The sequence below is a fragment of the Podarcis bocagei genome (genome assembly GCF_964188305.1).
Source record: "Podarcis bocagei genome assembly, chromosome: 5".
Classification (NCBI taxonomy): Eukaryota; Metazoa; Chordata; class Lepidosauria; order Squamata; family Lacertidae; genus Podarcis; species Podarcis bocagei.
Genome location: NC_138129.1, coordinates 85,773,359 through 85,798,635, shown reverse-complemented (window position 1 = coordinate 85,798,635; position 25,277 = coordinate 85,773,359). Strand labels below are relative to the sequence as shown.

The following is a 25,277-nucleotide window of genomic DNA, read 5'->3' as shown; positions in this document are numbered from 1 at the left end:
AAAAGCTGGAAAAAAAGTATGTGCGCAGGTGCAGAATTAGAGATTCTATTAAGTTATCTTTTCAAGCTCCAGTCACTACCCCTTCATCAAAAATAACCTTTGCATAATTACCTGTCTCAATTTGCCTTTGTTTATGGGAGCATTCACACCTAAGCATTTTCAATTGAAGCTTAATGAAAATTTGGCTCTGAAAGTAGTATAAAAATCAGAACAAAGCATAGGAGATGCAGAGCAGATGCAGAAAGGGAGGGCTATTACACCGGCGAAGGTTTTTGTTGTTTTGCTATTGTGTAAGTAATGAAAATCTTGACTCCCTAAATACATAAATAAATGGGGAAAGGCTATATACTCTGCATAATATTTGAACAATTGGCTCTGGCAAAATCTGTATGTGGTGACTGAGTAGAAAGTCTGGGTTGCAACTATAAAAGAAATAAAATAGTTAAGACATTAATGTGAGAGGCAGAACTAAGAACTGAAGAAGCATTGACAGTAGGTCCAGTGCATGATTCAAAGACACACAAGGCAGCAACCTTGCTGAAAACTAGTGTGATCTGAGGCTCGGTCAAGAGACCGTGTGAGAAGACAGCATACATGTCATGGACTAGCTGACTGCAGAGGAGTGGTGGGAGATACCAGCTGGGGAACCCCACTGGGAAGGAGGCTCAGAGACAGGGGACTGATGGTGGGATGACAATGAATGGTCAGAGGGAGAAGAGGGAACAGACTGGGAGGAGGAGTTGATGGAAGCTGAAGACGTAACAAGGTTTAGTGAGCAGGAAGAGGCAGTCCAGACTCAGAGGCAGGGGAGGAGGGGGGCCAGGAGACAGAGATGAGGCAGGCAGCTGGAGAATCTAGGGAGTTTCCTCCTGCTGCTATGAACAGCTCTCCACCCCGCTGATCTTCCAGAACATGCAGAGAAATGAAGGCGGCAAACAATGAGAGACAAGATGACGGAGTCTTAGGCTCTGGGGAAGGAACCAGGGGAGCAGCTTTAGAGAGTGGTGGGAAGGCAGGGACCTTCTGTTGCCACAGCTGCCTTATTGAGGCAAGACCACTAGGACTCAGCTGCTTTGCTTTTTGAATATAGAGTTAGCTTCACTGACATTGGATTCTTTGTTGTTTTATTGCTGACCTACGCCTGACTCCAGCTCCTGACAATGCACTGCCTTGAAATGTCTGGAAGAAGTGAGGGCTCTAAAATCCCAGCCCAATATATCCAAGCCTGATCACTGAGATCATCCAGAGGACCATTGTTGGTAGTCCACCATGTTACAGATGCCTGACTAGCCTCAACTAGAATGTAGACATTTAACGTCGCTGGCCCCATGCTATGGAACACTCCTCTCTTCTTCTTCTTCTTTGGTGATCATTCATAGCCAAGTAGGATTGTCTTCCATAAACATGGTTTAAACAGTGGGTCCATAAGTGACTGTGGAGGCCAATTCTGGATCCACACATCCTTCCACAGTGGGGACATAAGTTTCTGGGCGGGATTTGATCACGGTGAGGGTTTGCCAAGTGTCTTCCTCTTAGCACGTTTTCCCTTTCACCCTGAGTTCGAGTGTCTTCAAAGCCCATGACGCCTTTGGTAAAGGCTGTTCTCCAATTGGAGCACTCGCAGGCCAGTGTTTCCCAGTAGTTGGTGTTTATACTACATTTTTAAAAGATTTAAAAGATGTGCCTTGAGAGAGTCTTTAAACGTATTTTGTTGACCATTTTGCTTACCATTTTTGAGTTTGGAATAGAGTGGTTGCTTTGGAAGACAATAATCAAGCATCCACACAACATGACCAGTCCAACAAAGTTGATGTTGAAGAATCATGGCTTCAACACTGGTGATCTTTGCTTCTTCCAGTACACAATGCTCAGGAATGCAAGTTAAAAAGGATATATATGCTTGGGACTCCAGAAGTCCAATGCTAGGCAGGGTAATTGGGGCATTGGTCTGACTTGGACTCTCTCATATTCAACTTGCTGTAGAAATATCCACCAGAATATCTGGCTGGATTCCTATACTTCTTGGCAGCCATGAAAGGAAGCTGCCTACTTCAGCTATCTTAAAGTTGGCACAGTTTGTAGGCTGCACTTCCAGAAATGTTCCATTGGCCAAGATATAGTGAGAGACCTGCTACCCCCCCCCCAAAAAAAAGACCCCCCAAACAGTGCATTTTGGATAAATTGAGTCTTTGAAGGGGGGGGAGCAAGGTTTTCTTCTTATTGTGGCATTGTGCCTAGATCTGTTTGTCTTTAGCACCTGGATTTTTATAGAGCATCATGCTTATACAGTGGTACCTCTGGTTACGAACGCTTCAACTTATGTTTTTTCAGGTTACGAACGATTGTAAGCTGGAAGTAAGTTGTCCAAGCTCTCAGAGGCCTCGCTGCTGCCTGGAGGCAAACCCGGACATCGGCGGGGCCTACGGAGCTCTCGGAGGCCTCCGCGAATGCCGGGAACCAAGCCCCGACATTTGCGGTGCCTAGAGCGGCTCTGCGGATGCCAGGAGACAAGCCCTGACATCCATGGTGCCTAGAGCGGCTCTGCGGATGTCGGAAGCCAAGCCCTGACATCCGTGGTGCCTGCAGGGCTCTGCGAATGCCGGGAGCCAAGCCCTGACATTTGCGGTGCCTAGAGCGGCTCCGCGGATGTCGGGAGACAAGCCCCTGCATCCGCAGTGGCCGCAGGGCTCCATGGATGCCGGGAGCCAAGCCCTGGCATCTGCGGTGCCTAGAGCAGCTCTGCAGATGTTGGGAGCCGAGCCCCAGCATCCATGGTGGCTGCAGGGCTCCGCGGATGTCGGGAGCCAAGCCCCAGCATCCACAGTGCCTGCAGAGGCTCTGCGACTGGGCTCAAGCCGCAGGAGCTCTCAGAGGCCTCCACGAATGCAGGGAGCCAAGCCGACTGTGATTGTGGAAGAGGACCCTGAGCCCCCTCCAAACAGTGAGTTTGGAAATAAATTTTAATTTTTTTCATCTAAAATACTATCTTATTTATTTTATAGTACAGTACATGGATTATTGCCTTCATTTTATGGATCAATGGTCTCATGAAACAGTAAGATTCGTGTTAAATTGCTGTTTTAGGGGGTGCTTTTTCATCGTCTGGAACGGATCAATCCACTTTCCATGACTTTCAATGGGAAAGTCTGCTTCAGGTTAAGAACGCTTCAGGTTAAGTACAGACCTCCAGAACCAATTAAGTACTTAACCTGAGGTACCACTGTATATTAAAAGAGCATGGGATGAGGAAAGTTTGCAGCATTAAGACATTGTTGAGGCTGTGCAAATATTAAATTGATTAAATACATAAGCAACAAACAACTAACAAGCAGAATGTGAATTTGGGAACACAGGGTGGCAATCAATTAATATTTATTCAAAATAGACCCATCAAAAGTAATGAACATGACTATATTCCCCTAGTGATATAACACATAACCACTTCTTATCATCAGCAAGCATTATTGTTTAGAGCAGAGTTTCCCAAATGCTGGTTTCCAGCTGTTCCTGGAGTACAGTTCCCATCATCCCTCGTCCTGCTAGCTAGGGATGATGGGAGTTGTAGTCCAACAACAGACGGCAACTCAAGTTTAGGAAACCCGGGTTTAGAGGAAGCACTATTACACCCACACGTAGTAAGAGAGAGAGAAATGCTTACTTGATCTTTGGTTTTTGATGAAAAATAACTTTAGCCTCTCTTTAAATGTGTTTTCATTCATGTAGAATTCAACTTGTACTCTAAAAAGAAAAGAAAAACTTTAGATAGGGGGCTGATCCTAGCATGTTAAATACAAAGACACGACAGTTACATACATGGCCTTTCGGCGTTTGCCCAGCATAAAAACCACAAGCACAAACTTACTTTGTAAAATTCAGAAGCATCTTCGAACATTATATTTCCAGGGAGTTACTATGGCCAGAAATTCAACTGCATTGCTTTGCATCTCTTCTCACCCCTTGGCCCCTGGAACACCATCTAGTTACAGCAATGAATCCAGAGTTTTTGCAACTGGTTGTTCTGATTACTTTAAACCAACAACTAATGGGTGGCCACAGAGTTTCAAAAAGGCACATTCATGCTTCTCGGTGACTGGAAACTTATCTTACAACACCTCTGTATTTCACAGGAGAGCAAGTAGCAAAATAAATTTGGACAGAGACCCAAGAGTTTTGAATGTCAAATTTAGGTTGACTGCTGGGTGATGCTGTAATCCAGGGGTTAGAAAACTTTTTCAGCAGGGGGCCAGTCCACTGTCCCTCGACCTTGTTGGGGGCCGGACTATATTTTGAAAGAAAAAAAATGAACGAATTCCTATGCCCTACAAATAACCTAGAGATGCATTTTAAATAAATGGATACATTCTACTCATGTAAAAACACCAGGCAGGCCCCACAAATAACCCAGAGGTGCATTTTAAATAAAAGGATACATTCTACTCATGTAAAAACACTCTGATTCTCGGACCGTCCGAGAAATTGGGCCAGATCCGGCCCCCAGGCCTTAGTTTGCCTACCCAAGCTGTAATCTGACTTTAAAGTGGTGTAAGCATAGCAGTTGTACTCTTACAGAGTCCTCGCCCCACCCCCGCCCCACCCCCATTCTGCTTATATAAAGTTAAAGGTAAAGGGACCCCTGACCGTTAGGTCTACTTGCGGATGACTCTGGGGTTGCAGCGCTCATCTCACTTTACTGGCCGAGGGAGCTGGCATACAGCTTCCGGGTCATGTGGCCAGCATGACTAAGCCACTTCTGGCGAACCAGAGCAGGGCACAGAAATGCCGTTTACCTTCCCACTGGAGCGGTACCTACTTATCTACTTGCACTTTTTGGCATGCTTTCAAACTGCTAGGTTGGCAAGAGCAGGGATCAAACAACAGGAGCTCACCCTGTTGTGGGGATTCGAACCGCCAACCTTCTGATCGGCAAGCCCTAGGCTCTATGGTTTAACCCACAATGCCACCCGTGTCCCTGTAAACATATACCTGTAAATAAATCAGACATCACAAGTGAGCATAAGTTTCCAGCTTCCCCTCATCCAAAAAAAGGAGGGAAGTCCTTCTATTACTACCCTGGACTTTTCATGGATTGGGAAAGTGGAAAGTGTTTATGGTTATAGCCCCCTTCACATGCTATATGGATGAGGAGAGTCCACACTATGGCCTTCAAAGAAAGGGTGGTATATAAATTTAATAAATAATAAACAAATAAATTAATGGGGGTCAGGCCACTCCTACCCCCCCCCAATGCTCCCACCCCCAGGTTCCACCTCTCAACCTTGACATCCACTCCTTAGGCATGGGCATCTACCATGGGGAAGTCTTCCATAGGATTTGGGAGACCACATAGTCAAGGTTTCAGTCTACACAGAGATCTATGCACAGAGGTTTCCCGCAGCCCCAGTATGCAAGGAGGAGAAAGAAACGCACACAGCAGAAATGGAAATGACATTAACTCTGGGCTAGGGAAGAGGATTTTAGACTGGGGTCTGTGAGTTCTATTTGGAAAGGTTGCAGCACAGTCAAAGATGTCTGTACTCAGCCCCACACTTCCTTTCCTTAATGTGATGATGGAGGGCTAAGACACAGCAGCACAGAAGCAAAGATGTGTGTCTTTTGCTGTGCACGAGTCAGCCAGCTCCAGGGTTTCCGTGCGCTCTGGCTTCCGTCACAGTGTCCTGTTGCTCCAGAAGTGTTTTAGTCCTGCTGGCCACATGACCCAGAAAACTGTCTGTGGACAAACGCCGGCTCCCTTGGCCTAAAAGCGAGATGACAGCCACAACCTTATAGTCATGTTTGACTGGACTTCACCTTCCAGGAGTCCTTTACCTTTACCTTACCTAGTTGCAACTGGACCAACACCAGTAACAAAATGTGCCTGGCGCCTGGGGAATTTTGAACACTGCTTTCAACACATGGGGTTGCATTGAAAGCTAGTTCTCCTCCAAGGAGACTCACTGAAATTAATGAACCAAAGTAACCGAAGTCTATTAATTTCAGCGAGTCTGCTCTGTGTAAAACATAGTTGGATGAAATCCATGGGCCCCTTTCACACCTATAATGTGTGAAGGTGATTTATGTTTCTAATGTTAGAACTGTTGCTACACTTTCATAGAAATGTTGGACACATTAGCAGGGCAGCTGGCATTCTTATAAGCCTCAAAGGTGCCCAACATTCCCCACGTACCACATTTTTCCGTGTATTAGACGATGTTTCTTTATTATAAAAAATGTTTTAAATCGGGGGTCGTCTTATACACAGATAGTGCAGAGTGGGGATGGGCGATTGGTGTCAGCCGTGAGCAGGAGATTGTCAGTGGTGATTGGGCGGGTGATTGGTAGCTGCGGCAAGGCCTGCTGGCAATTGGCTGCTGCTGTAATTGGGTAGGCGATTGGTGGATGCTGGCAGTGAGTGGGCAGACAATTGTTAGGTTCGGTATCAGCAGTCAGGAGGGTGAACGATTGGCAATTGGCGGCAATTCCCCCCCCCCAAAAAAAAAGCTCAACAACTCTGATCTCTGACCAATCTCCCCCCCCCCCATTTCCTTAATTTGGGTCCCCCAAAATAGGGGTCGTCTTATACACCAGAGGGAGGGGGTGTTATGCACAGAAAAATGCGGTAATAAGTCAAGGCCTGGCTATGTATTTAGGTTCACGCAGAATTTAACAGAGACAGTGCTAATTTGCAAGTTTATCCAAGGATCAGTTTTCCCCAGAACAAATCTAATGGTTTTCCCAAGGCTTGGCAGTGGAAAAGTTTCTATAACCAAGGGTCTCCTCCTGGAAATATTACCCTGTAAAGAAACCAGTTGTATAAACTCAGCCGTAGCGTGACTAATATAGTGGCACTTTTAATCCTCACATTGTTTGATGTCATGCCGCATTCAAAACCACAGATTCTACTTTTCACAGGAAATTTTAAGTAGGTGAATAAAGGCATTCAAGTTCACAAGCCTTGGTAATTTAACTTAAAAAGGAAGCAAGTATTCCCACTTTATTCAGGTGGTTTTGAGCTGCATACCTATATTTTCAGGAGGAAAATTACAGCACTCATGTGACATAAAAGAATAGCAGGTTAACAGTGCGAGGTGATGGCATGCTAATGAGGAGAGTGAGTGGGGGAGCTAATCACTTTCCTATAAAGCACCCATTATGAGTGGCTCTGATAACCTAATAGTGCCCTATTCCTGCTTCTCATTCCTTAGCAACCACAGCTGCCAAGCAGATTGGCATTCCTGTGCGATAGTTTCCATGACAAACAAGGATGGCAAAAAGCAAGCAATTGATTATTTGAATGCCTCAACACCCTTTCATACTTCAATGACAACTTGTCAGGTCCTCCAGGCAAAGTCTGCGCCCTCTCTCCTTCCTTGTCACAAGACTAGAACAAAATACTCACAGCAGAAAGTATAAAAGGAAGGTGGCTGACAAGCAGGTAGACAGTCTGGAGGTGCATAGTTTAGACTATGAAAAGCAATGATAGAGTTCTGCAGCCATGTCATTCCTTCCTGTAATCTCCAGGTAAGATGTGAAGCCTGGGACTATGCAGAAAACCCCCACATTGTGTCTACACCCCATACACCTCAGCTTTCAAATAACTGATGCTCAAGTGGAGAGCTGCAACAGTGTGGGTCACTCCTATTATGTGGTTTGGAGTGATGCAAGTTATTGTGGTGAGGCAGGAAGCATCAACACTCATGAGGCTCCAATATCATACAGGTGATATAAGAACTCAGTTCCTGAAAGGCAAGTTAGATATACTAAAGGAACCCAGCAGACCTTGGCTACATAGCGGGTGGTGTTGTGGTCTAAACCACTGAGCCTCTTGGGCTTGCCAATTGGAAGGTCGGCGATTTAATCCCTGCAACAGGGTGAGCTCCCGTTGCTCTGTTCCAGCTCCTGCCAACCTAGCAGTTCAAAAGCACACCAGTGCAACTAGATAAATAGGTACTGCTGTGGCGGGAAGGTAAACAGCATTTCCGTGTGCTCTGGATTCCATCACGGTGTTCCGTTGTTCCAGAAGCAGTTTAGTCCTGCTGGCCACATGACCCGGAAAGTTGTCTGTGGACAAACACTGGCTCTCTCAGCCTGAAAGCGAGATGAGTGCCACAACCCCACAGTCACCTTTGACTGGACTTGACCATCCAGGGGTCCTTTACCTTTTTTTACCTTTTATATAGCATTCAATGAAAAGAGAAGGACTCTCAGAAGCTGGCTGAAACAAATGTTCAATCCTTGCCTGACATTTACTTAGGTTTAAATGTAATTCCAGCGCTACACGTAAGTTACGTAAGGGTCAGAGCTCACGCTTTTGCTTTGACTGTATAAATTTGGATCTCAATCCCCAGTTGAAAGGAGCTCAAGCAACAGGGCTAAACAAAAGCCTTGTTTGCCTACCCTCTCCCCTGCGATTCCAGTCACAATGAAGATTTTTAAATCACAGAAGGAGCCTATGTAAGTACTGCACACAATGTTGTGGAGGGTGGGACGATTTTTTAAAAAAAACCAATCCTCCTGTCAGACTGGGAATATCCCCAGTTTAGGGTATTCCACCATGCTTCATCAGAGTTTTCTTTCAGCAAAACAAGCGGCTCACGTATATTCCAAAGAAAGCTATAATAATAAAAAAATTGGTAGCACCGTAGCATACCGTCTGAGAGAAACTAAAATAACATTGTGAAGCAAGAAGGACAGTTGGTCTCTCTAACTGAACTGAACTGAACACTCGAAGGGAGGGGCTGATTCTGGAGCAGAACACAGAAGCCCCACCCAGAAGACAGACATTCTATTTCCCCCCCCAGCCCCACCCAGATGACAGACATTCTATTTCCCCCACCCAGATAACAGGCATTCTACTATTTTCCCCACCCAGCCCCACCCAGATGACAGACATTCTACTATTCAAATTAGTCCCCAGTGTTTTTCTTTCACACAACTCCATGCAACAGAAGTTCAACCTGGAGGACTTTGGGGACAGGGACAGAGGGGACATGACCAGTGCTTTTATTCTAGAAAAAAAGGGCAGGTACTCACCAGCAAGCGGGGGGGCCAGCACATGGTGAGGCGGGGGTGAAACCTGGCACCAATGCTGGATGGTGAGGGTGGGTTAACTGTTTGAGACCCCTTGCCCATCCATCCACCTACTGGGGCACAGGTAAAGAACCTGGTTTTGGGAAGGAGGCAGCAGAGTTCCAGGATCCTGTCAGAGCACCACCTTCTCTAAGCTGTGCAAACACTTCCTGGACTTAGGGAAGGAGGTGCAATGTTCTGATGGGGTCCAAGAGCCCTTCTGCCACCTTCCTCCCCTCCCCGAAGGGTGGCGATACTGTGTGCCATTGTGTACCGCCAGAAAAAAAGTATATAACTCCTCTCCCCACACCTCCACTCTTCATGTGCATGATTGGAATCGCATGAGGGGAAACTGGGCTATGACGATCTCTTCCCAAAACCAGCAGGAATTGCTGTCAGAATTGAGAATACTGATCTGGGTAAGCAAATGGTCTGATCCAGTATTAAGCAGCTTCATGTGTTCCCATCACTAGCATGCGTTCCCTGACAAATTTCCCCTGAAGGAATGCAGTCCTCAACTGATTCAGTTTAAGTGGGGAAGCAAATAAATAGGTTTAATCAAGAAGCAATAAATGAATGAAGAGGATGAATGGGCCAACGCCAACAATGCTTAGAAGGCACTAAACTCAACACACTCAGCAAAGTTTCAGCTGTCCTTCTGGCAATAAAGCTGCTAGCACCTTTGCAAAGCTAAGCAGGGTCAGGTATGGTTTCGAACCAGAAGGGGGACCATGTGTTGTGATTCTTGCATTGCCGGGCATCGGACTAGATGACCCCCGGGGACCCTTTCAACTCTACAATTCTGTGCCTTTCTGATTCTATAATGGACTCCTTGTTGCACACAGGGATCTCTCAACACATTTTAACCCACTAACACAGCTTCACAAAGGAATCTTCAAAAGTTACTAGCTCTTTTTACTAGCCATAAACACATGAACTGCTCACACATTAGCAGTGTTGAAAGTCAGCAACAGCCTGAAAGGAAAGAACCATCTTTCAAAGTACAAAATATTTCCTTGTCTGGTCACTTGGAAATTATTTTCTTTTATTTGTGCCACAGGTGCTCAAAAAGGGGGCAATTTTAATCCTACACTAATGGATGTCTAATGAATATAAAGTAATATGCAGGCAGTCTGCATACAGGGAGGTAGGAATCACCCATTTGACCACTTCCTGGTGAAGTTTGGACTCGTACCAGCTAACCTACCCTGCAGAGGTGAGGGACCAGTTATGATGGCCCACCCTGGAGACGAATGGAAACGGATGGATACCTGAATGCTCTGGGTGTTCCTACAATGGGTAGAGTGTGTGATTTTGCTGAGGATCCTGTCTCGCTGTGGAATGGTGGGATGATGAGGGCCATTGACGCAATCCTTCTTATGATCCTTCTTTAGCATAGTGGAGCCCGGGAAGCTCCTGGGCTACTGAAGAGCTGCAGGTGATAAAACAGTCAAGAAAGGACTGGAGCAAGCGGCATAAAACTTGAAGCCAGCAGAGCACTTGCTAGGGCAAATAATTGCACCTACCAAGTAGCAGCTGAGGCAGCTAGGAAGAGGTTATTTGCTGCTTCCACTGCGTGCGCACGCATGCACACACACACACAAAGGAGAATGAAATCATAACATCCAAAGCACCCAGATTTCACCCTCTGTCAGATCTATGAGGTCTAGAGCTCATCTTATAATTTTCTGTGCACTGGGTCCACATTTATTATTTTCTGGGGAATAATTCAAGAACAAAAATCAAAGACAGGCATTATTTGATACTTATTGATGTATTATAGTATTTTAATATTCCTTTGGAAGCCACCCAGAGTGGCTGGGGAAGCCCAGCCAGATGGGCGGGGTATAAATAATAAATTATTATTATTATTATTATTTATTAGAACCAGTGCTTTTTTCAGGAGCCCCTCAAAGGTACGCAGGACTGGCACCTCTTTTTTCATCGTTAGAAAGTGCGGCACTTACTGTAACAACTTCATGGTGAGTACCGGCACCTATTTTTCTAGGGGGAAAAGCACTGTTTAGAACTACTAAGGAAATATTGCTACTCTTTGCAGCTGTACCAAGTTCTTACAATATCCAAAACTAAGATCCTCTAAGCATGGATATTCAGAATAATTACTTTCAGGTGAAGGTACTATACTAACAGCCAAACAGCAGACTAATCCTGAATGAAGGCAACAGAACTGCAATATGTAAAAACCTCCACCTCACCATACTAAGATTTCCAAAGCGATGCAGAGATTTACTAATGGATACATGGTCTGTGAACATTTCACTCATCAATCACCCTAACCTGCCATCAAAGTCTAGACTCAAAATATGTTGGCACATTAGAGCATTTCACAACCGAATAATCCTGTCAAAATCCATTTTTATTCATCTACTCATGATAGAAATGTTTGGCTTAAACGAATGCAATTTATGCATCCTACAAGGCTCGGATCCCAGGCACACTCTCTTCCCTTGTAGCCGAAATTTGCTTTGGATAAAACAGGAAATTTACACAGTGATCGATTGGAGCTCAGAAGATCCTGTGGCTCATTATTTCTAGAGGTAGCCTCATTACCGCGACAACCCATTACAATGTCTTTTTTATTTTACATACTAGGAAAGTTCAGACTTGGAGATTTACAGCACCTTGAGATGACTCACAGCATTATAATAGCAATAAGCACCTAACTTACTTTATTTGTAGTACATTTTAAAGCCAATTAAAGGAACATTAAACCATCTCTCAAAACAATGTCACATGGCACAAGGTGATGTTTTTGTGCTGGCTACAATTCAGCAATTGAAGAAAGACCTACAGTAGCACAACTAGTTTGCAACTCAAGAAACGTGAGTATTTGTGTGGTTTGAAGTTGGCACTGGGAGAGAACTGTTAACAGCTGCACAGCAGCCAGAAATTCAATGGGTGAAGCTTTTTCTAGTATGGAAATGCAGTTATGGGGAAAGCTTCACCTGTTGACAATATGCCTGCCTTATTACTTGTGTGTGGCCCTCAATTCACCTCAGGTCCTGTGCCCCACTCAGACAGGAGGGTTAACGATTTGTATATAACTGAAGGTGTATGCAAATTTTGTGGAAATTTGTATCCACTTTTGCAAATGGGGAAGAGAATCCAATCCATACAGTGTACTGGACCTAGAAAACCATGTTGTCATCACTGCTCACAGCAGGTGAAAGAGACTGCAGACAGTAATACTGGAGGGGGAAAGTGTGAGAGAGGGCACATTGCCTTCCCCAATGCACTGAAAGAGTTAAAAAGTAGGCTAGCCATTGCCCAGACTAAGATGGGCCAAAACTCAAATATGAGTACAGCAATATGAAATGGGCAATTTATGTATATAGTCCATCAATATTTTCATACAGAGCAGCCTTCATTTGAATTCTTTTCCATTGCAGGGGTTGGACTTGGGTCCCTTCTGACTCTGTTGTTGTTGTTTAGTCATTTAGTTGTGTCCGACTCTTTGTGACCCCATGGACCAGAGCACGCCAGCCACTCCTGTCTTCCACTGCCTCCCGCAGTTTGGTCAAACTCATGCTGGTAGCTTCGAGAACACTATCCAACCATCTCGTCCTCTGTCGTCCCCTTCTCCTTGTGCCCTCCATCTTTCCCAACATCAGGGTCTTTTCCAGGGAGTCTTCTCTTCTCAAGATCTGGCCAAAGTATTGGAGCCTCATTTTCATGACCTGTCCTTCCAGTGAGCACTCAGGGCTGATTTCCTTAAGAATGGGTAGGTTTGATCTTCTTGCAGTCCATGGGACTCTCAAGAGTCTCCTCCAGCACCATAATTCAAAAGCATCAATTCTTCGGCGATCAGCCTTCTTTATGGTTCCGACTCTACAATTCTATGGTTTTTGTCAAGTGCCTGAAGCGGTTTATTTAATACCTTTTAAAGTTGATTGTTGACAAGAAATAGTCAGCAGGTATTCTTTTCAATCTATGACAACAGCTCTTCCTACACGCACTCATTCACACTCTGATATGGATTGACAAAAGCAATTCAGTTGAAAAGTTGTCGCTGGTGTCAGCAATGACAACTGAAAACCCTAGAACTTAAAAATATAGGCATGGCTATACAGAGACAGATTATCGGAGGGGAGGAAGGCAATAAACCCCTGCTTAAAAGAAGGTGAATGTTCACAGGTGCATGAAAAGTGAGGTGGTGAATGCCAAAACGGTGGAGGCAAAAACGGATCTTGGAAAACCCAGAGGCTGGGAAGGACTTGTAAAAGCAAATTATGGAGCATCAAGTGTGCGGAAGATCCTGAGGAATCAAGTGTTGAAAAGCCATCGCCTCTTAAAACATCCCAGTGGATGAGCCATAAATCTCCAACATCCCAAGGGCTCTACTGTCAATGCAAAGAGAGAGAAGAGCTGACATCAGAAATCTCCTTCCCTGCACAAGTGCAAATTAACAGGTGGAAGCAGATAAAGAGATTGGGAATATAAGAGCTAGACCAGAAAAGAGAAACAATTCAGTTCCCTTTTAGGGAACAGTATTTTCTATTTCAGTTCTTCTCCTTTTCTTTCTTCTACTGTTGATGTTGTTGCTACTGATTTTCACTATTTTTCAATTAAACACTGGCTAATTGTATGTAAAACCTTCAAACGGATTACAAAATATATACAATATACAGTACATTAAAACTGCCCCCCAAAATCAAAGTTAAAAACAAGTTTCAAAAATGAGGGGGGGAATTAATTAAAAGTTTACATTATAAGCTGAGGTTACAGCTTAAAATACGTGTCAAGTTTATGGCTTGCCTAAAAAGAAATGTTTTTAGCTAGCACTGGAAAGGATGCAGCAAAGGCATTTGCCCGAAGTCAATTGATGTGAGTTCCATGATTGTTTCATATGCTTCCTAGAACTGTAAATAAATTAGAAAACAAATATCTGCACAGAGGAAAAAGTGTATGCTAAAAGAGCACTAGGCTAGAATAATTCTTCTTAAGGTGCTAAGTTATTTTTTTTTGGGGGGGGAGTACAATGAGAAGGGGAAGCTAGTCAACTATTCCATCAAAAGAGCATAAGAACATGAAAAAGCCAGCAGTAGCAAGCCAGTGACCCGTCTTGGACAGCATCCGGTTCTCACAGTGGTCAGATGCCCATGGAAAACCCACAAACAGGATTTGAACACAAAACCACTCTCCACTCCCGCGTTTTCCAGCAACTGGTATTCAGAAGCATTGTTGCATCCAATATGAGCACTCCCAACTGCAAACTGAAGTGTTATAGCCCAGAAATCGGTTTTAACACCTCAGTAACAGCAACGCCAGAGGCAGGCTGTTCAATCAACTATTTGCTGAGACTGAAAGGAAGAAGAAGAAGAAGAAGAAGAAGAAAAAGAAGAAGAAGAAGAAGAAGAAGAAGAAGAAGAAGAAGAAGAAGAGGAGGAGGAGGAGTTTGGATTTGATATCCCGCTTTATCGCTACCCTAAGGAGTTTCAAAGAGGCTAACATTCTCCTTTCCCTTCTTCCCCCACAACAAACACTCTGTGAGGTGAGTGGGGCTGAGAGACTTCAAAGAAGTGTGACTGGCCCAAGGTCACCCAGCAGCTGCATGTGGAGGAGCGGGGAAGCGAACCTGGTTCACCAGATTACGAGTCTGCCACTCTTAACCACTACACCACCACTGGCTCGTTCCCACCCAGTTTTGGGTGACAATAGTTAAAATGAACCGTTAGCTCATTCCACCCACATTCTGCCAGCTTCCTCGCAAAAAATACCATTGGGGGCCTTGTCAAAAGCTTTACTGAACTCAATATACAGTTACGTCCACAGCACTCCCCAATCCACCAAGCCTGTAGCTCCATAAAAAAATAATGAGATTTGCCTTGCATGACTTGTTTTTGAGAAAGCCATGCTGAGTCTTAGTAATCTACTACCCTTTTACTCTGTTCTGAGAAGGTAAACTAGCATTAGTAAGTTTTCTCTGGAGTTTGATGTCAATCACTAATTCAGTTCTTCTATATAGTTGTGATTTGTTTCTCTTGTAAAACATACTTTGCTTCTTAGGGATGTTACACTTCCTCTGAATTGCCACTTGAAAAACAGACATACACAATGGGCCATTCACATTTCACAGTCCTCACAATATTTCCTGAAGGAATTAGCTGAGTGAATAAGCTGTTGTTATACTCAATCTGGTGTTATTCTCTTGCGAGACTTAAACACATTAAGAAATAATTGTTCACAATAATTACTTCAGTTACAGACCATACCCTGAAAATGCAATAAGAACTCCTTGCCACTCCTCTGGTTCCTACATTTACATCCATCATTTTAAAGCAATTAAACAATATGATTAACACCTGCCAGGAGGCTCGCACCAATTGAGAAAGTTGCAAGTGTTAAAATACAAACCAGCATTGCGTATTAGACTCTTGAACAACACTATTCCACATGTCTGTGAGTGCCATTTGTCTGCTTTCTCTTTCTGAGTGAACAAAATGAAATAAAAATTGGAACACGAAATAGGAACTGGAAGTGGAACAGGAGTATAAGGAGACAGCAATTTCTATTCTGGGTTTGTCGCAATCAGCACTTTCCCCATTTCTGCTGCCGCTAAACAGCAAATGTGGGACCTTCTGATGCAAAAACCATGCACCTGACCGTGCCCCTTTCTTCTTACTCAAAATTGCTTTGTTAGTGAACTATTTTGGGGTTCACATTTCCATGGTCTCATGGTAAAATGAAAATACTATATTGCACTACCTAGCTGTTGTGAGAGCATTATTCCCAGCTGGGAAGAAAATGAATCACTCCCCCCCCCCAAAAAAAAACCACACAGAACAAAAGAGGACACAGCTTCCTGCAGGCTTAATTATACGTATAGATAATTCAGAAATAACTACTACAACTTAGAGATAAAGTAATTTCGCTGGGGTGGGATGGGGGAGAGACTGTGACCACGTGGCCTGAGTGTCTCCTCAGTCTGTAGTCCATATCACACTGGTCCTAAAGGATCTACATTGGCTCCCAGTACGTTTCCGAGCACAATTCAAAGTGTTGGTGCTGACCTTTAAAGTCCTAAACAGCCTTGGCCCTGTATACCTGAAAGGGCATCTCCACCTCCATTGCCCAGCCCAGAGACTGAGGTCCAGCTCCAAGGGCCTTCTTGGTAGTTCCCTCACTGTTTGTTCTGGAGAGGCAAGGCACGGCCGCACAGGTGAGGCTGATTGGTAACTCACAGCACCTGGTGGCAAGAACTGGTAAGGGATATAAGGTCAGCATTTCCCTTCTGCTCTTTGCCACAGCAACACGCTCCCTGCCTTGCTGTGTTTCGCTTCTTGCTTCCTGATACTTGAACCTCAGCTTCTTGATCCTTGGACCTCTGACTTCGTGCCTCCTTGCTTCCTGACCCTTGGACCCTTGGCTTCTTGACTCCCAGCTCTCTGACCCTCAGACTCTTGGCTTCCTGACTCCTGGCTTCTGGACCCCTGTTCCTGCTCCCACACTGCCATCTTTCCCCCAGTCCTGATGTCCCCTGCCAGGACTTTGATCGCCCGTGAACCAGATTGTGACAGAATGGACAGCAGGAAGAGAAGGTGAACTCACTCAATGAGGAGGACCGCTGAGGTCACACACATTCTTCAAAAAACAACCTGGAACCAGCCCCGTGTTTTAGATAAAATAGCAGAAACCACAAGTAAAAATGAATCAATGCACAGAGCAACAGTTCATATGATGCCCTTGCAAAAAAAAAAAAAGTTCTTCAGTGATCATTCTGTAACATGTTAAACTTAATTTTACTTTCTTGTTTCCCGTAAAGAAACTGCTTTAAACATATGGTCAGAGTACCTATTTCTATACAAGCATTTCACGGAGAAGATAACATGTATAGAAAACAAAAATATTTGCTACAGTAGATGCCTAGAATTTAATGAAGGTCTCAGTTCAGACCAAGTGATGAGGCTGTTTTTTGTTGTTGTTTTGATAGCTGAAAACCGAAGAAACAGATTGTCACTGTTCAGTGGTGTATGTCTGGAAAGAAAGCAAATTTACCTCATCTCACAAAATTCACCTGGGACCATCAGGGATGTTTACATACAAATGCCAACATTCATTGAAGTCTGGAGCCTACAACATACACAGTCAATTTTTTGTTTCCGTGCGACATCTACATCCCTCAGTTCTTTCTTCTGCCTTATTGATGGAGGTTTCTATAAGAGCATCTCTCTTTTCATTAAATGGCATTCAGCTTAAATGCTAGACATAGCAGCAAGTGCCTTAAAAACCCTGGCAGGCCATATAAACACTTCGGAAAAAGACACCTTGTGCTAAAGCAGAGGTTACAATTCTATTGTATCCTATAGAAAAGGCACAACGTGTTCTTGAAAGCAGAACGTTCTCTTTCCCAATGAACTCAAATAATTTAAGTAAAGTAGGAGATGAAGAAGGGGAGGAGGAGAGGGAGAATGGACGACTATGTTTAGCAATGTTCAAATTACCTCTGAAAAACACCATGGCAGATGGGATCCTAAATATACCACAACACCGGAGAGCCAAAGAAAATGGGTGTTTTCTCCCCTTTCATATTTTTTTACTAATTAAATTACAATGTGATCTCTCACACAACATGGCTTAGATGTCTCTCTTTGAGAATTTTTTAAATTTTTTTTTTTGCTAAAAACAGTCTTGCACTTAAATTTTTAATGGCTTTTAATGGCAGGCAGGTGCACAAATCACTTAGCAAAAATCAGAATTATAGCCTAGGTAATTACCATCAACGTAAGTGGAAGGGTCTGCCAAGAATGCAAAATTTATCCCTGGAAAACAGAAACTTTTATTTTCGCGGTAATATCTAATGCACACGATATGTTAAGAGATGATCGTACAAAATGCTTCAAACTTTTCAGCTCAACCTGCAGTTTAACTATCCCATTGTATTGCTTTATCTGTGATAAGAATGCCATTTCAGTCCTTTACTTAGTAGCAGCAGCATAAACATGAATACACAGGGCTTGCTACAAGTTATCAGCCGCTGCTTCCCAGCCCACATTAGAAACACACACTAGCAGAATTACCTCAGTCCAGAATCGAAGCTTGGAGGTTCAAGTCCCGGAAAGGGTACAAACGTGGATCCACAGGGAACTAGTCTGGGGGACATGATGGGCAGATTTTCTTCTGCGTTCTCCTGAAGTGAATTTAGTTTCTGTTCTTTCACTCCGAAGTATGAGCTTGAAGAGGCTTTTCCCCACGTTTATTGGGATATATTTACCTCCACAGTCTTTTCACGTTTTGAGTATAGTTTTGCTTTCGGCAACAGCTTGAAACTCAAGACTGCTCAATAGACTATTAAGGGGATTTTTTTTTTTATGAGGCAGGAAGGCCAGTGCGTTGGTTAACGTGATTATTTTGCAGAGCCCTGCACAATCATTAGTACCAAATAAGTTGTCACAGAACAACATTTTGTTCTTCCTGTGCTTCTTTGCCTTTCTTGTCCCCTATATGATTTATAAGCCAGGAGGAGTACACCGTCCTTAGGCTTATTACATTATCAAAGAGGTGAATTTATACATTTATTAAACTTTATTAAATTTATCCATCGCTTCCCACAACCAGAGGAGGCCCCAAAGCAACTCGCAGAAAGAAAAGCAAAACAATGACCAGATGTAACAATGTATCCAGCAAAACAATACAAATTTACAAATGGTTTTTGTTTAAAAATGCTTTTTTAAAATAGAAAGAAAGTAAAGAACCACCCCTATCCAGCACAGACAGGAACATCAAAAAGTAGGCACTGAAAGCCAGAATATTATTGTTCACATAAGTAAGTTTTCACATGGCGGAGGAAAAAAAATGGCAATTTTGACACCAGCCTAGCACAGGAGAGCATCCCTAAATCAGGAGCAAGGGAGGGCTACCACAGAAAGGTCTATTCTCTTTAAAGGGGCTATCAGATCATAATCCCTAGATCAGAGTAAATTCTTCTGGGGAAAGGCGATGCTTGAGGTATTGTGGGCCTGAGCCAGGAACAGCCTTTGTATTGCTTTGCACAGAAACAAATCAGAAACTAGTGCATTTGGCTAGAACTGGAGTTATAAATTCAGAGGGCCAGGTGGGTTTCCAGTTGGAGAAATCGAAACTGGAGACGGAGTTACTAGAACCAAAGACTAAGGTACTTTCGAGGATGTATGACTTGCTGCTTAAATGGAACACACAGGATGAGACAGTTAAATCTGCTATGATAAAATGGGCACAGGATGTAGGACACAACATTATGTCTGAGGACTGGGAAAGGTTATGGAACACCGGTATGAAATTCACGGCATGTAGTGCCTTGAAAGAGAACATTATGAAAATGGTATACCGGTGGTACATGACCCCAGTCAAGTTGGCTAAAATATATCATCTTTCTGATAATAAGTGTTGGAAATGCAAGGAGGCAGAAGGGACATTCTTTCACCTCTGGTGGACCTGCCCGAAAGTAAAGGCCTTTTGGGAAATGATACATAATGAGCTGAAAAAGGTATTCAGATATACCTTTTCTAAGAAACCAGAGGCCTTTCTTCTGGGCATGGTGGACCGGAAGGTGCCAAAGAAGGACAGAACCTTGTTTATGTATGCAACCACAGCAGCTAGGATTCTTATCGCAAAGTTCTGGAAGACACCAGATTTACCCACACTGGAGGACTGGCAGACGCAGCTGATGGACTATATGGAGTTGGCAGAAATGACTGGCAGAATTCGAGATCTGAGCGAAGAAACAATGGAGGAGGACTGGAAAAAATTTAAGGACTATTTGCAAAAACATTATAAGTTGTCTGAATGTTAAGATTGCGCACGATTAAGAAACGTTATGCTTCTGCAATTTATTTTAATTAAATGATAAAGTAAGTATTGATGGAAAAAAACGAGACAAATTAGAAACAAAATATTATGTTTATTAAGAGTGTTAAAACTAAATTACAAATTTTCGAAATTGGTAACATAATAAATTTAAAGGTATAATAAGATGGGAAACAAGATAACAAATTGCTGAACTGGTTAGAATAATGAATGCAATGCTGAGAGGATGCGAGGAGGTCCAAAAATGAGCCGTCGAAGGACGCTATGAAAGTATCTTAACTTTTTCTTCTTTCTCTTTACTTTTCTTCATATGAAAAAAAAAATGTTTCTTGCATGTTGCTGTGTAAACAAATCTGTTAACCTATGGAAAGAAACGCAATAAAAAATTTTATAAAAAAAAATAAATAAATTCAGAGGGCCAGTTCCAGTAAATAATCTGACCGTGGAATCTCACACTGCCTGCCGTTTCTGAACCTTGTTCAAAACAGAGGCCAAAATACAACCCAGTATTGTAATCTGCCTTTGCAGTTACCAAAACATAGATCACAGAAACCAGGCTATCCCCATCCAAACAGGGTCACAGCTAAGGCACCAGCCCAACCTCATAAAAGGCATCCCATGTGGACAACAGGAAATCCAAGAGGAGCTCCAAGCTGTGCACCTGCTCCTTCTAGAATGTGATTCCAAGAAGAAAACAGTTGCACTTCAGACAGAGGAACCAGCCACTAACAATATCTCTGTCTTAGAGCTTCATCCAGTCCATTGTCAAGGTCAGATATTGGTTCAGCACATCCACTGCCACACTGGTTGAGATGAAAAGGAGAACTAGAGCTGTGTTGCCCTCAACGTACTCATGATGCACTTCAAAACTCTGGATGACCTCACTCAGCAGTTTCAGGTAGGTGTTAAGCAGCACAGTAGATAGGATTAAACCCTGCAAAATCAACAGTGGAGGCTTCAAAGAGCCAAACAATATTTGCAGAAGGAAACCACCGCCAGTATACCCTTTCCCTGTTCTTCCTATCAAAATTGTTTTCAAAGGTAACTGTGCCCCACTGCTTTCCTCTATTCTACCAGGTTTATGTTATGCCCCCCCCCCAATATCTATGCTCTTTTAGACAAGCAAGCATCCCATCTTGGCTTGAAGTCTTTTTAGCATCAGCATATAAAACAGTGTATCTTTCCAAATGGCTTTGTTATGTGTGTTTTACCCTACACTGCTTTGGCCTCTCTGAATTGCTGCCGTGAGCCTCTACATTCTCCTCCATTTGAACCCTCAGAAATATTGGACCCTCTTGCACCTTCGTCCCTGGGGGATGATTTGCTGAGAACCAGTCGCTTCTCATCTCCTGTCAATTAGTTCAAATAATCTGCCATCTTCTTCCTCTTTTCTTCATTTTAAGTACCAACACTTAAGACCCATCCTGGTTCAGGTGTGATCTGTTCCTTCTGTACAGACAATATTGATCCAACATGATTGGTTTCAGTGCTATTTTTCTAGAAAAATTGGAGCTGAAACTCACTAGGAATGTCTCCCTTGTTCTCTTATAATGGCAATGGCACCCACCTGAGAGGTGCCGGAACTGAGCTCCAGCTGAAAAAAACCTCTGATTGGTTCAAGAATTAGTTTAGATATTTCTAGAACCTTTGCAGGCATCATAGGACTGTGCCCTAAATAAAGTATGCATGTAGACTTCCGGTCGGTGCCAGCGCTTAATGGCGGTCCTACCTCCGAGCTCCGGAGAAGGACTGCTTCGCAAGTTCGGGTCTTACCCGCTACGGCAAGCGGGGGACCCCTAAAATCCCAGGCGCTGAAGCCTGAGAACAAGGAGACTCGGTGGGCACCTTCGCGCCCCCCGGTACCGTGAAAGAGCCTTTTTAAAGGCTACGGATCGACATCGGGAGTGAGCGCGGTGCTGAGAGTCGCTACCCAGCCTGCGAAGTGAAGCCGCGTCGCCATAAGCGGAGAGCGCCGATTCCTTCCTGAAAAGAAATTCGGACTGATTCCCCGTGAGTAAGAACTGAAAAATAACTGGGACTTTTTTTAATTTTAAAAATTGGGCTAAAAACGGGGGAGATTTAAACAAAGGAAGTCTGCCTCCCCCCGACCGCATGAAAGTGAAAGCAACGGAGCTCTAAACCTGCATCCGTTTAAATTCGTCCTTTGATCAGCTAAACCGGACATTTAAACCTTTGATCTCCCCTCTAGCAAGCAGGGCAGAGGGGAGGCGAATCTGACCATTAACTGCATGACTTATTTGAAGGAAAAAACCTCTGCTATCTCATCTACTTGAAAGTCTGAAACGGTCTGCCTTCTTAGTACATTGAGCTGACTTTTCCCTGTGAAGTGACACCTTGATACAAAGTTTCCACAGTGCCTGACTTTTGTACATTTTAAGAAGAAACAGTATAAACAGTATACTGGGCAACTGTGGCAATTGGAAGCTATAAGACTTTAGTAACATTGATTTTGACTGGGTTAATCTCCTTTCTTTCTACATCTTGGATGGTCTCCTTTGTTCATGTATTTGGAAATTTCCTTCTATGGCCATTTTGATTTGCTCCCTCTAGAGGATAAAGTGAAGTCCAGCACGGCCTAAGACAGTGGAATTTTCCAAGGGAGAATAAATCCCGTGGGAATTGACCTTGACATGAGTGGGCCACAAGAAGAGATAACTACAAGAGCCAAGACCAAGCAACAACAACAGCAACAGCTGCAGCTGCAACAAGCAAAGAGAAGAGGTTCGATCTTAGGCGTAACAGCCGGACTAGCTGGAACAACAGGACAGGACAAAGGAGCAGCCGTTTCTATGGAAGCTGTGACAGAAGCTTTGCTTAAGATAAACCAGACTCTGGAGTCTTTGACAAAACAGACTTCAGAGAACACACAAAAATTAACAGAAATATCAACAAGATTAAACCAGAATACAGAATCTATAAATAAATTGGTCGAGGAAAATGCCACCACGCGTCAAATTGCCGAAGAGGCCAAAGCCACAGCTGGAGAGACGCAGGAGAAATTAGAGCCACTTGCCAAGAAGGTCTATGAGCATGATGCAACCTTGGCCTTGTGGGAGTTACAGAGGAAAGAGAGAAACTTAAAATTAAGACTGATTCCGGAGAATGAAAGTGACAACCTTGTGGAATATTTGACACGGGAGTTTGCGGATTGCTGGGACCTGGAGGAAGACGATTTCAAAATCACAACTGCCTTTAGACTCGGCAAAAAGCAAGATAGAAAGACACCAAGAGATTGTTTGATCACACTCAGATCTAAGGAGGAAAGAGATAAAATTTTAGGACTACACTTTGGAAAAGCCCTCCAAATTGGAAATTCAGCTGTACAGATCTTTAAAGACATACCAAAATATATCTTGGACTTAAGAAACTTCTACAAGGATTTGGTGCTTTTGTTAAAGAAAAATCAGATCCGCTTCAGGTGGGAATTCCCACAAGGACTGTCATTCGACTACAAGGCAAAGAAAGTGAAAATAAAGACAATTCAAGATAAAGACAAATTTCTGGCAAGATATCAGGAGGACCTACAGAAGGGGACTGTGGACGTACTTGCAGAACAGAGGAGAGCACTGGATATCCTGAATCTCTCGTTTGGACAAAAACCACCACCGTCAGAAGAAGAGCAACAACTTGGAGCTGTTGGAGGAGCCTTAAGAAAATAACAAGATGGCTCTGCAATTCCTTAGTTGGAATTGTAATGGACTGAATGGGCCTTTGAAGAGAAGACAAGTATTTCATATTTTGAACAGAGAACAATTGGATTTGATATGTTTACAAGAAACTCACATAACTAGAGCCCACAGGAGATTACTCACAAATAAAAGGTTAGGACAAGAATTTATCTCATCAGACAAAGTTAAGAAGAGAGGAGTGGTAATATATGTGAAGGAGAAATGGGCTCCAAAAATGATATTTAAAGATGAACAAGGGAGATATCTGGCTGTGGAGATACAAGTACAAGGAGAAAAACTTTTAGTTGTTGGAATTTATGCACCAAATGAAGGCAAATCTGACTTCTTTAAGGGACTTCATGAAACTTTGACGGACTATCTGGATTATAATATGATAATCATGGGAGACATGAATGGCGTGGTCTCCACTAATATGGACAAGGCACAAAGACTAACAGTCACTAAAGAAGGGAGACTCCCTAAGACTTTTTTCGAAATGACAGAAAACATGGACTTGATAGACATTTGGAGAACAAGGAACCCTCTGGAGAGAGAGGGAACCTTCTTCTCCCAAGCAATGATGACCTGGACCAGAATTGACCAAATCTGGGTTACTAGTGGATTGGCTCCAAAGATTAAGAAAGTGGAAATCTGCCCAAAAACTTGCTCCGACCATAACGCCGTGAAGATGGAGATGAAACTCACAATAACCGGTCAATTTAGATGGAGAATGAATGACACCCTCTTTCGAGATAAGGAGATTCTCACGAAGGCCCAAAAGACCTTAAAAGACTATTTTGAAATAAATTTGAGGACTGACGTGGAGAAAAGAGTGATCTGGGACGCAAGTAAAGCTGTTATGAGAGGATTTTTGATTCAACAAAATTCAATAAAGAGGAAAAAACAAAATGAGAAAAAAGAGAAGATCTTGGAAATGATAAAGGAAGGAGAGAGGAAACTAAGAACAAAACCAAAGTCTCAGGACATTTTAAGAGAGATTAAGTTATATCAAACTCAATATATGGAATTGATGAACCAAGAGATTGAATGGAAGATAAAGCAAATGAAACAAAAGACTTTTGAATCAGCAAATAAATGCGGTAAACTTTTGGCATGGCAATTGAAGAAAAGGCAGAAACTAAATACAGTTACAAGCCTAGAGGTCGATGGAAAGAGCATATCTAAACCTAATGAAATTAGAAATTGCTTTTTAAGTTACTTCAAAAAACTTTACACCCAAGGCCCGCAAAATGAAGAAGATATAGACAAATTCCTTGGAAGATATGGATTACAAAATATCTCTCAGCAAAGTAAGATGGACTTGAACCAGAGAATTTCAGAACAAGAGATAGAGGCTGCCATTCAGAATATGCAATTGGGCAAATCTCCGGGACCAGATGGACTGACTTCTAGATACTACAAATCGTTGAAGGAATGGTTGATCCAACCATTAAGAGAAGTTTGTAATGAGATCCTTGAAGGAAAAAGGGCACCTGAATCGTGGAAAGAGGCATATATCTCACTCATACCAAAGTCAGAGACTGAAAAGACCCAACTCAAGAACTACCGCCCGATATCACTCCTTAATGTGGATTACAAAATTTTTGCAGACATTTTGGCAAAAAGATTTAAAAGAGTTTTGATGGAGAAGATTCATAAAGACCAAGCAGGCTTTCTCCCTAAAAGACACCTAGCAGACAATGTAAGGAATGTAATAGA

General features: G+C 43.2%; 1 protein-coding gene across 8 annotated transcripts in view; it reads right to left on the bottom strand.

Moving 5' to 3' along the window:
- Nucleotides 1-25,277, bottom strand: part of KCNT2 (potassium sodium-activated channel subfamily T member 2) — a 233,659-nt gene that overhangs the window by 144,641 nt on the left and 63,741 nt on the right. For 7 of the 8 annotated variants that reach the window (XM_081194326.1, XM_081194323.1, XM_081194328.1 and 4 more), the window contains exon 2: nucleotides 3,659-3,738. In XM_081194326.1, the coding sequence (XP_081050452.1) occupies nucleotides 3,659-3,738 (80 nt within the window). Of the gene's footprint in view, nucleotides 1-3,658; nucleotides 3,739-8,647; nucleotides 8,756-25,277 lie in introns of those variants that run through there. The other variant, XM_081194327.1, reaches the window with a different exon arrangement.